The sequence below is a fragment of the Bombina bombina genome, chromosome 2 (genome assembly GCF_027579735.1).
Source record: "Bombina bombina isolate aBomBom1 chromosome 2, aBomBom1.pri, whole genome shotgun sequence".
NCBI lineage: Eukaryota > Metazoa > Chordata > Amphibia > Anura > Bombinatoridae > Bombina > Bombina bombina.
The window spans coordinates 1,283,615,513-1,283,627,804 of NC_069500.1; the positions used below are offsets into that span (position 1 = coordinate 1,283,615,513).

At 34.1% G+C, this 12,292-nt stretch overlaps 1 protein-coding gene across 1 annotated transcript in view; it reads right to left on the minus strand.

Annotated features, from left to right (window-relative positions):
* SLIT2 (slit guidance ligand 2) overlaps positions 1-12,292 on the minus strand; it is a 493,710-nt gene that overhangs the window by 70,083 nt on the left and 411,335 nt on the right. Inside the window, exon 20 of the mRNA XM_053704101.1 lies at positions 1,088-1,220. Within this exon, the coding sequence (XP_053560076.1) occupies positions 1,088-1,220 (133 nt within the window). The remainder of the gene's footprint in view (positions 1-1,087; positions 1,221-12,292) is intronic.

Sequence of the window (12,292 nt, forward strand, 5' to 3'; positions counted from 1 at the left end):
ATAATAATACTAATTCCTAATACTAATAATACAAATAATAGGATCATTTCCACATTTTCTGGACCCCCTCACCCCGCAATATTGGAAAAACTGGAACGGATGTGTTTTGTTTTTCTTTTTCCTTTTTTTCTGTTAACAAAGTGATCACAATCTTTCCAAGTCAAACATAAACAACATTGTTAACCTACACAAAATGCAATTGTCTTCATTTTCGCACTACAACGTTCCAAACCCCACAGTACATAACATGGTTTGTCTTTGTAAAATATCTATTACTGTAAGAAGATGACGCAAGTTCTAGATGATGACTCATGCAAACTAAACTTAGATACCGATTACAAATACGCAATTGCTGATAGAAATCCTGTATACGAAGATTAAATTACTATCACATTATTTTTAGTGATGGTAAATCCTAGCGTTTCTTAAATGCTTGGATTTGTCATCACTTTAAGAGCACAATTGCTAGACACCATTGTTAGATGATGCAGTTGTGATTTCTGTTTTATCTAATTTCCTGCAGATCTCATTTGCTGTATAAGTTATCATATATCTGTCAATTAAAAGATGTACATAAGTCTGAGGGACTATACAGTAGTGTTGAATATAGATTTAATCTAGACCATATACAGTATATTCATTTTTAAAAACAGGCGTTTGCAAAATTACTTTGGTAAATCTCATCAATTTAATTTAAACTGACATACAGGACTGAAACAACTGACACTACAACTGACACTACAATGCACTGTATCCCTCCTTGGCAGCCACAGAGTTAAACAAGTAGCATTTCATCCTGCAACATGCACAGTTAAATAAGAAAAATAAATTACTCATGGTACTGAAAATAATAAAAACAATAATCCAGCTGGAGGAGCAATATGGTGATTATAACCAGCAACATTCATCTTTCTTCACATTATCTGTAATTATTTCCTTCAAATGACCCCGTAACCAATTTAGAGTTTAATTTGCTATCCATTTACTTAGAGCGCAATTGATGTTGGCACAGATTCAAACGTTGTATGCTCAGCATTGAGCTTTTTTTTTTTTTTTGACCTTATATTGAAAGCAGAGTATAACTTACAGTTCTGTAACCTCTTTGGGGATGCCTTTAGGTAGGGTCTTCAGGCCTTTGTTACTGCAGCGGACTACGGTATCTAAACAGGTACACTCTGCCGGACAGCGCGACAGTGGCGAACAGCTGTTATCATCATTTCCTAGTTGAGAAAGCAAAACCAGAGAACACTATTAAACAAATGTGCACACTTCAGCAGCCCATATGGCACACTGCTTGACAATCTATTTACACTTTCTAACACTGGAAGGATGGCTAAATATATTACAAATCTTTTTCATTCTTCATTTTGATCCAATGTTATTATTAGTAGCCCTCTTTTGATTTTATTTATATATTGCAATACACAGCAAGTTTATGCTGTTTCTAGGTGTGGACTGCTTCTATAATCTACAGGTGTTCTAGATACTGTTCCTATCATCTAGATGTGGACTGTGTATATAATCTAAAGGTGTTCTAGATACTGTTCCTATAATCTAGATGTGGACTGATTAATTAATTATAATGCACCATCAGTGCACCTGGTTTGTTCTGCTTAAACTGCTTCATATACAAAGAATCTTCCTAAAATGTAGCTATCCAGAAATTGAAAAGTATCCATTTTCAAAGAATCAACTTACTTAACCAGCACTCTACTTACAAAATAAGTGCCGTATGGCTAGAACGCCAATCGGAGAACAGTTCAAACAATTATCTCACAAAAAAGTGAAGTGGGTGGCCGGAGCCGGGTTATAAGAATGGCACAATTAGATTAAAAATGATCAATTAAATTCCCTGTAAAATATTTCTTGGATTCTGGACCAGATTTTAAAACATGCAAGGTTTACCATCACTTTAATTACATACTCAAAATTGTGTTTGGTTAATTAACAATATTGATGTTATTCAATCATATCACCATAATTAAAGTGAATGTAAACTTTCAAGAATGCTGGGACTGTTCCAGGAAAATTGTGACAGTCATCAATTATTGTCTCATGTCATACTTGTAGTTTATTCTTTACACTAACATATACTTACATTTTAGAATTTAGTGCTGGGAGGTAAGAAAACCTTATTCAAATAGGTACCACAAGCTAACATATGTGTAATAGTTTTAAGCAGGGCTAGGCTCTGAAAGCTGAAAGCACTGTTGTGAAGCAAGAAAACAGAATGTTCACTACTCTCCTTTCTATGACAAGTGTGTAGTGTCTGGTGACAAGTATGTGTACTGGCACTGTATTCTCACTCAGCCTCTGAAATATGCTATAAATGATTACATTATTTTGATTAATGTGTAGATTAAACAAATAAACTTCTAGACCAAGTCAGATTAATAGAATTAAGTTTGGTACTACAACGGTAACTATGCATTGCTAAAGGCTGGATTGGCCTACCAGGATACCAGGAGATTTCCCGGTGGGCTGCAGCAGCTGGTGCTGGCCAGTTACAGTTTCAGCTGGTATAATATCTTGGATATGTTTCTAGTACTTCACACATTTAGAATACATTTCTTAAAATGCACAGTAAACAACTAATAAATGCACACAATACAGGGTCTGAATCTTTAGCTGCAGTAAAACTCACCATCATCACAGGTGAAGTCTTGAATTGCAACATCCTGTATGGGAATTTCCTTTAAGAAGAACGGTTTTTGACACCGTGGATTACCAGTTACAATTCGTTTCTTCCTAAGCCAGTCTCCCAACCAAGCTAGATGGCAGTTGCAATTGAAAGGATTTGCTAACAGATTCCTAAATTGAGGAGGAAAAAAATATTGTTACTGTCATTTTCCTAAGCAACAGATATCACAATAATTTCATTATTTTTTATTCAGATAAATATGCCAGTGCATTAAAGGGACATGAAACCCAAATTTTTTCTTTCATGATTCAGATAGAGAATACAATTTTAAACAACTTTATAATTTACTTCTATTATCTAATTTGTTTAATTATCCTGGTATCATTTGTTTAAAGGGACACTGTACCCAAATTTTTTCTTTCACGATTCAGATTGAGCATGAAATTTTAAGCAACTTTCTAATTTACTCCTATTGTCAAATTTTCTTCATTCTCTTGGTATCTTTATTTAAAATGCAAGAATGTAAGTTTAGATGCCGGCCCATTTTTGGTGAACAACCTGGGTTGTCCTTGCTGATTGGTGGATAAATTAATCCACCAATAAAAAATTGCTGTCCAGAGTACTGAACCCAAAAAAGCATAGATGCCTTCTTTTTCAAATAAAGATAGCAAGAGAACAAAGAAAAATTGATAATAGGAGTAAATTAGAAAGTTGCTTAAAATTGCATGCTCTTTCTGAATTACAAAACAAAATTTTTGGGTTCAGTGTCCCTTTAAGGTGCAGCAATGCACTAATGGTTTCTAACTGAAAACATGGGTGAGCCAATCACAATCAATTCAATATATATATGCAACCACCAATCAACAGGTAGAACCTAGGTTCTCTGCTGCTCCAGAGCTTGCCTAAACCTTTCAGCATAGGATAACAAGAGAAGGAAGCAAATTAAATAATAGATGTAAATTGGAAAGTTGTTTAAAATTGTAGTCTCTATCTGAATCATGAAAGAAAATTTTGGGTTTCAAGTCCCTTTAAGGATATCTTTTATTCAACTGCTTTGATCCATGTTTTCTTATAATGAAAATAAATACGAATAACTTATTTTTGGTTCATGTGAGGACAAATCAACCTCTACTGGCAAGGAAAAAAAGGTTTCTTTAAAGAATAACGTGACAAGAAACAAAAACAATGATTTCATGCATTTGAAATAGCACAATTTAAGCATGTAAAAATATTTTGCATGAAAAAAAGGTTAAATTAAAGATGTTTTTTAATTTTGAGCCTAACAGGAAGTGATATTTGTTCTCAATCTGGATTTGAGACTGGAAATTAAAGAGGTTTGTCATTGTGAACAAAAGTTCCATTGTTTGGATTCAGAAGAAATTATAAAAACTGCAAATTAGGGACAGATATGTGGCAAAGTTAGGCTTGTGAGACCTGCCATGCTCTTTTAGTTTTTAGGACTGGAAAAGCCCCATTTTTTAGACTGAAATTACAGGAAAAGGGGACAAATAAATATTGAAAGCATAGTGAATTTTTTTCAGCATGCATAATTAAAGATTTTATATTACAAATATTTACTGTACATTTAAGGGTTAAGATAAACTCTACACATAACTAGAACATAAAACCAAACAATGCCGATTACCAGATTAATCGACAGGAATTGTAAATAAAATATACGAACAAGATCAAAACAATCAAAACATTGACAGAATTAGGTTGCACTTAATGAATTGTGTTATTAAATTCTAATACAATACAGCTATATTCAAATAAATTACACACATGTAATACTTTTTAATACACATTCTACAACAAATGAAAAATCACATAATTCTAAACAAGCCTCTCTACTTCAATATAGCCAGCAGGTATTTTTGCTGTTAAACACAAATCCTTTTGAATTCCAATTTACCATGTTACATGGGAAAACAACGCCTGCAATATTAGATTTCTGCTCTAAATCCCTGTACCAGTCATTTAACAAGCTATTTGAATTTGTATTTAACTGGACTGGCTGTCTAACCACGCCTCTTCCACAGAGTAGTAATGCAATATGAGGATGACAGCAGTTTATTTTTTATTGGATTTTAACTGACAACAGCAATTTTTATTAATTTGTCGCCTCAAGATTTCCATCTCTCCCTACTGCTTCAGATAACAGGTTTAAAATTTAAACTGACAGCCAAGTTGATTACATGGCAGTTATAAAAATGAATTTACTTGCTATTCCCAATACCTTTGGTATCTCAGCACTTCATTTTCTTTTCCTATTGACAATTTTTTTCTTCATAAACATGCCATCTTTAATTTTTGCAAATTAGTCTGTAAGTGTACAATGTCACATTTCATATAGATAAGGAATAAGCCATGCATTGGTCAATATGCCTCATGAAAACATCTGATTTGGTGTTTGAAACTTCTAGTAATAACAATTTTGCAACCGTGATTCATAAATATGAATATCCTTCAATTATTTAATCAGCTATAAAAAAAAATGTGATTAAATTGGTCTGAAATAGCACAAAATATACTAAGTATGAAAAAAAAAAACATTTTAAATTTAAAAAAAAAAACCTTAATACATTATAAATATGTGAGTTTTAATTTTTTTTTTTTTTATTTAAGAAAATTAAGGAACCTTTTAAATAAGTAAAAGCACTTTTGCTTCTTGGGTACATGAATGCCAACTTCCAACTATGTTAATGCAATGGGGGGCTCAAAAAATTACAAAACTGATGGTACAATGGGGTGTAAAGCCAAAATGGCGGGAATGTACCACGAGATCAATAAGATAAGGAGAAGGTTGGACTCAGTGGATTAAAACAAAAAACTTTATTAAAACCTCATTGAAAATACAGGGAGGTGAACCCACTGATTCTGACACGTTTTGTACTGTAATAAGTTCTTAGTCCGAATATTTACATCATTTTATCGAAATGTTCTTACTATCCTTATAAATGTATATACATTCCTCATATATCTTCTGGGTGAGCTAGTCTATAATTGATTACACCATTTTACACATTACAATGAAAACAAACTACTTACAATGTAGACAGAGAATGTAATGTATCAAAAGCACCAGGAGCGACTGTAGTGATCTGATTGTCATAGAGAGAGAGCAAGCGGACTGAGCTCAGTCCGGTAAAGCTGTCGTTACTGACACAGCTAATGCGATTGCTCCTAAGCATCCTGCAAAAAAAAAAGTGTATCAAAGAAGGAACAGTTCTGTTAACTAAAAAATTGTACAATATTTAAAAATCAATAGCCCATAGTTATAATACAGTGTCAAGCTTGTGGCATGTGTAAATATGAAAGACCTAGAGCAGAATCAACGAGTGGGTTGATGTGGAAGAAGCTTTGAGAAAGGCCTTCATTAAGGTCAAAGGGGACTGGCGCCAACAGACAGGTTCCCAAAGCTGTTATGTGCTCTGACCGTGTGCAATACTCTTTGTGGCAAAATTTGGATGCAAGAAACACATAAGTATAGTGTTTTGCCTATCCAATATGGCCACCAAATAAATTAGGTGTGCACAGAGAGCATGGTGTAAATGACTGACAGTTTCTAAACAGTGGGTCCCTTTTCAATTCACAGGGACTGTTTGCATGTTTTTTTTTTTTAAGGAAAACAAAAGCAGAATTTAAGGGGTAGCAAGGACTTTGACAATTTGACCTAAATTTGGATAGCTTTGTCTCTAGTATAGATGTCAAAATACAAATGCGTGCCCTAAAGAACATGGCCAGCCCTATAATTGGACCAGATGAGACCATGTGACTCAGACAGCATTTGTCAGGGATGTCACATAGGAAGAGCACATTTTCCAGTTGATACCCATATGGGGTCTATTAGCTGGGTATCAGCATGCTCTTGTATGTAATTTCAATCTAGTGAATATTAATCTTTGAGACTGATGACTATGTTTGGCTTTAGACTGTAACAGATTGAGAGTTGGGCATCATTTTATTCTTGGTCCCGGGCAGCGCAATGCCTTGAGCCAACTCTGCTAAAGAAGTGAGAGAGACATGGCATACACAAAAGAGGATAATAGCACTCGTATGGGAATACTATATAAATGAATGACCTCAGACTATTCTGGAAATATACCTTATAAATAAAGCATTAAGAGGAAGCTTTAACAAGTAGGTGAGTTACTTATAGCTATGTGAGGATGCAATTTAAACATACATGACCGGAGCAGGGGTCAGGAGCGAGCTTTACAAAATGATGGCATAATTGGCATAATGGTGATGTAAAGCTGTATAAATGAAAAGATTAAAGCATCACTTCAATAAAATAGCAACCTAAGGCAGTGTAAGGGACATGCATGTTAAACAAGCGACCTAGACTAAATGAATGGAACAATACAATTACTTACAATGTTTTTAGTCCCTCCAGGCCCTTAAATATCTTGTGGCGAACATTTTCCAACCGGTTACTGGTCAATAGCAACTCGTTCACACCACCGGCTCCTTCGAATGCCCCTTCTTCAATATCTGTAATCTTGTTATTGCTCAGATTTCTAAGAACAATATTTGAGCACAAGTTAATTTAATCTCTGAAGGCATCAATTATACTTTTTCCGGTAGTTTTTTCATTGCTGTATATTTATCTCCTAAAGAATTGTGATGCAAATTCAATACGTAGACTGGTAAAAAAACAATACTGCTTAGATATCTCATGACACTATTGCTAGAATATATACTATAAGAAAAGGAGGGGAAGGAACAGGAAAATCTCCAATATAACTGTATTAAATATACTAAAAGTTACATAAAGTATCTACCAAAAAACAGCAAAAAATTAGCAAAATCACTATTATTTCACCCCCTATCTTTTATAAGGGTATGGGAAACCTAACTTCACTCCGCTACAGAGCAAGATAACTCCCATAACAGAATAAAGTAGAGAAATCCTGCCTTCTTGTACTCCTAAACAGGGTGAAAAATAGTGGGAAGGGAAACTTAAAGGGCCACTAAACCCAAAATGTTTATTTCATGATTCAGATAGAGAATACAATTTTAAACAACATTCCAATTCACTTCCATTATCTAATTTGCTGCAATCTTTAGAAATCCTTTGTTAAAGAAATAGCAATGCACATTGGTGAGCCAATCACATGAGGCATCTATGTGCAGCCACCAATCAGAAGCTACTGAGCCTATCTAGATATGCTTTTTAGGAAAGAATATCAAGAAAATGAAGCAAATTAGATAATAGAAGTAAATAAGAAAGTTGTTTAAAATGGTATTCTCTATCTGAAACATGAAAGAAAAAAATTGGGTTTAATGTCCCTTTAAAGAGGCATGAAACCAAACATTTTTATTTCTTGATTCAGATAGAGAATACAATTTTAAACAATTTTCCAGTTTACTTCTATTATTTAATTTGCTTCATACTCTTGTTATCCTTTGCTAAAAGGTTTATCTAGGTAAGTTCTGGAGCAGCAAAGAACCTAGGTTCTAGCTGCTTATTGGTGGCTGCAGATATATGATTGTTATTGGCTCACCCATGTGTTCAGTTAAAAAACAGTAGTGCATTGCTGCTCCTTCAACAAATGATACCAAGAGAATGAAACAAATTAGATAATCTAATTAAATTATAAAGTTGTTTAAAACTGTATTCTCTATCTGAATACTGAAATACTTTTTTGGGGGTTTCATGTCCCTTTAATGACTGCTAGACAGCATGGCTAGTCTAGATTTCATGGCTGATAGCCGCATACATTGGCATATGGTGGAGAGTCTCACTATGCAGTCTAGGTTCTCTCATAAGAAAAGAGGGGAACATTTTAAAAAGGTGACAAGTTAAAAAGGTGACAAGTTTCGGGCATGTACACAGGCTTTTTTAAAGCTCTCATTTAGTGTTCAACAAAGGATGTCAAGAAAATTAGGTAAATTTGATAATAGCAAATAGAAAAGTATCTTAAAATTGCTTGCTCTATATAAGCCATGACAGTTTAATTTTGCATTTCATGTCCCTTTAACAGCAGTTTTTTTTTTTTGCTTTTTTTTAAGGAGATCAAATTATCTCACGTCGATGGGTAGCTGTTTCAGGACTAATATGCTGAAGCACTTCTTCGCAGAAAAGGTGGTTGATTCATGGCATAAACTACCATTAGCGGTGTTAAAGACAAACACTGTGGGGAACTTTAAGAATACCTGGGATAAGCATAAGGCTCTCCTACAAACTAATAGATTATAATTTATAAAAAGATCCTATCTGATGTTAAAATCTATGTTACTATGTGAATAGAATATATATAATAAATAACTTCTTAAAGTGAAGGTCCATTTTGATGAATTAGTGCCCGGTTTTTAATAAACCTATTAAAAACAAGTGTACTTTAATTCATCAAAATTGAAATTTCACTGTTTTCTTCAAAAACTTACCTTTTAATCCTGAATGCCACTCCAGCGACGTAAGAAATGACGAATCAGGCTTCCTCTAATCACAGCTCCCCCCCCCCCCCCCCGGGGGAATCTTGGCCTGATGCAATGCTGTGATTAGAGGAAGCAGGATTCATCATTTTGGACCCGCGAAGACGGCTTGCGACAAGCGGAGGAAGTGCTGGGCAGCTGCCAGGATTAAAAGGTAAGTTTTTGAAGAAAACAGTGAAATGTCAATTTTGATGAATTAAAGTGCCCTTGTTTTTAATAGGTTTATTAAAAACCGGGCACTAATTCATCAAAATGCACCTTCACTTAAATTGCAACATCCAATAAATAATGTAGAACAATGTGGGTATAAGACATGTTAGGAATATTTTGAAAATATATCAAATTAATAAATATGTTACTATGAACCATGAGTAAAGTAAAGATAAATTGAATGTGTTTAACCTTTTTTCTTGTTTTCATGGGTCAGATAGAACTTCTACCATCAGATTTGCTTTGTTCTATTTGTATCCTTTGTTGAAGAGTTATCTCAGGTGCAATAATGCAGTAATGGAGGCAAGATGAACACATATGGTGAGCCAATGAAAACAGACATATATATGCAGCCACCAATCACCAGCTAGCTGCTACCTACCTAGGTATACTTTTCAACGAAGGATACAGAGAAAATAAAGCCAAGTTGATAAAAGAAGTAATATGGAAAATTGTTTAAAATTTTACTCTCTATCTGAATCATGAACACTTACTGTCCCGTTAACAATATTTTAAATTATTTATTCAAAATATGAAGCAAAACAAAACAACTTTTATTGGATTCCACAGAAACAAAGGTTTTAGACCTGACACATATGGGTCACTAAATCATTTAACTAATAATTCAGTTTTGATATTTTCCTAATAAAAGTTGAATTAAGTGAGAAGTCATGAGAAGGCATGAGTGTGCTGAAAGAAAGAAAATAGCATGTTTGGAGAAAAGAGAAAGAGGCTGAAGCTATTCTGAGTTGCTTCTGAAATTAAAGGACCAGTCAACACAGTACATTTGCAAAATCAACAAATGCAAGATAACAAGACAATACAATAGCATTTACTCTGAATTTCAAATAAGTAGTAGATTTTTTTCTAACAAATTTCAAAGTTATGTATATTTCCACTCCCCCTGTACCATGTGATAGCAATCAGCCAATCACAAATGCATATACGTATAGTCAGTGAATTCTTGCACATGCTCAGTAGGAGCTGGTTACTCAATAAGTGCAAATATAAAAGAATGTGCACATTTTTTTTAATGGGAGTAAATTGGAAAGTTGTTTAAAATTACATGCTGTATCTGAATCATGACAATTGTATTTGACCTGTGTGTCCCTTTAATGCTGTGCTAGAACAAAAGATCAGCTGCCTAAAAGCTAAACAAGGTTGCCTATATAAAACTGAAGGCTTAGAATTACTGATTACTAGTGGCCTGCAAGCTCTGCAAGATTTAGCTTATTACTTTTCTCTTACAGCTACAATGTGGGACAATTTCCTAGGAGAAGAGGCCAAAAAATGTCACTGTCCTGGCCAAATTGTGATAATTGGAAATAATGGATTGAGGGTAAGTGGACAGATCTGTTGCATTAAACAGAACCATAATACACAAATTGTGATATATTAATATAAAGTATAAACGAACTAACATTTTTCGTAGTTGAGGAAGTTTCTTGAAGATCCCTGTTGCTTCCAAGACCGTAAATTCATTGTTATTCAGACGCCTGGAACAGAAGAAAAAGCGAAATAAACTAATCAATAATTTGATTATTATTATTAATATAATTATTTGAATTAATTTAATAATTCTTTAAAACAACCGATTACCAATATCTTTGCAGTAGATACAAACTGTAAAAAAGTTATTTCAATATGAAAAAGCAGAATGTCTGAATGACATTTGGTAAAGAGTGTTTGTTTCAGTTGCAAAAAAAAGTTTGATTTTATTTACATATAAGACACATTTATTCTTTATACCTATTTTGAAGTGCCCTATTTGCTTTCTTATTTGACAATAGGGTTGTCACCTCAGCCATGTTTTCCTGGAGACTTATAAGTTACACATGCTGCAGGGAGGAACAGGTATTGTGTTTCTGGACAGCACTATTCATATTCCTCCCTGCACACCCTGCAGCATGTGTAACTTATAAGTCTCCAGGAAAACATGGCTGAGATGACAACCTTATTTGACAACTTTCCTTAGTTTTGCATTATAATTTTTCAAAAGCAGCATAGTACAGTGGATTGTGCATAGCATTTATAGAGTGTTCGTTTGGCATGCATCAGCAGAAAGCTGCTTTTGTTACTATGGTAACCATTCTGCCTTTTTTCTATTCCCTAAAAAGTTTCTATTTCCTTGTCGCACATCCAAGTGGTAAATGAAGCATGATGTTGGGAAACCATACAGTGGCGCGGGATGCACTTACAACTCGGCAGTGTACTGGGGAATGTGATCAGGGATTTTGGAAAGTTTTTGATTGGAGCAGTCCACTGTTGTTCCTTCACAGCGGCATTTCTCAGGGCAAGCCAGGTCGGCAAAACAATCTCCACTCAGCTTGGATCTGTAATCTTCTGTGCCTGTAGAATATTTATATAATATCACATGAATATAAAGGGTCAAAATGCATTGTTGCCTAAAGATTAAAGAATCTATAAAATAGAAAACATTAAGGTAAAAATTATCAATTTTTAACTGTAAGATTTTAGTCATATCACCTATGAAGACAGACATCAAGGTTGATAAACACAAAAAGGTTCCATACAAAAGGTCACATTTGCTGGGAAAAAAAACATAACTGGGTTGGCATGAAAGGGTCACATAAATGATTTATGCTTTCACAGCTGTTCTTCTGCTGGTTGCATTCACCGACAATTAAACACGTAAACGTTATAATAACAAACAAAGGTACAGATCATTTTTAAATGCCAATATTTTTTTTTATTAATATCTATTAATGCAGTTACTTTAATATCTTTTTGAAATTATATAGACAATAGCAAAATGTCAAGATTTTCCAGTCAAACGATGGGAGTGTTTGACAATAGTCTGGTTAGTTAGATGCAAAATGATTTACGTTACTTACTTTACTTAAAGGGACACTAAACAGTAACTACATTTTGTGCCCTTCCCTCTAATCATGGGTGCTGCCATTATGAGAATCTGCAGGTATATGAAGGAGAGTTACTGCACATGTGCAAACAAGTCAACACTGGAATGAAGAGAAAGAT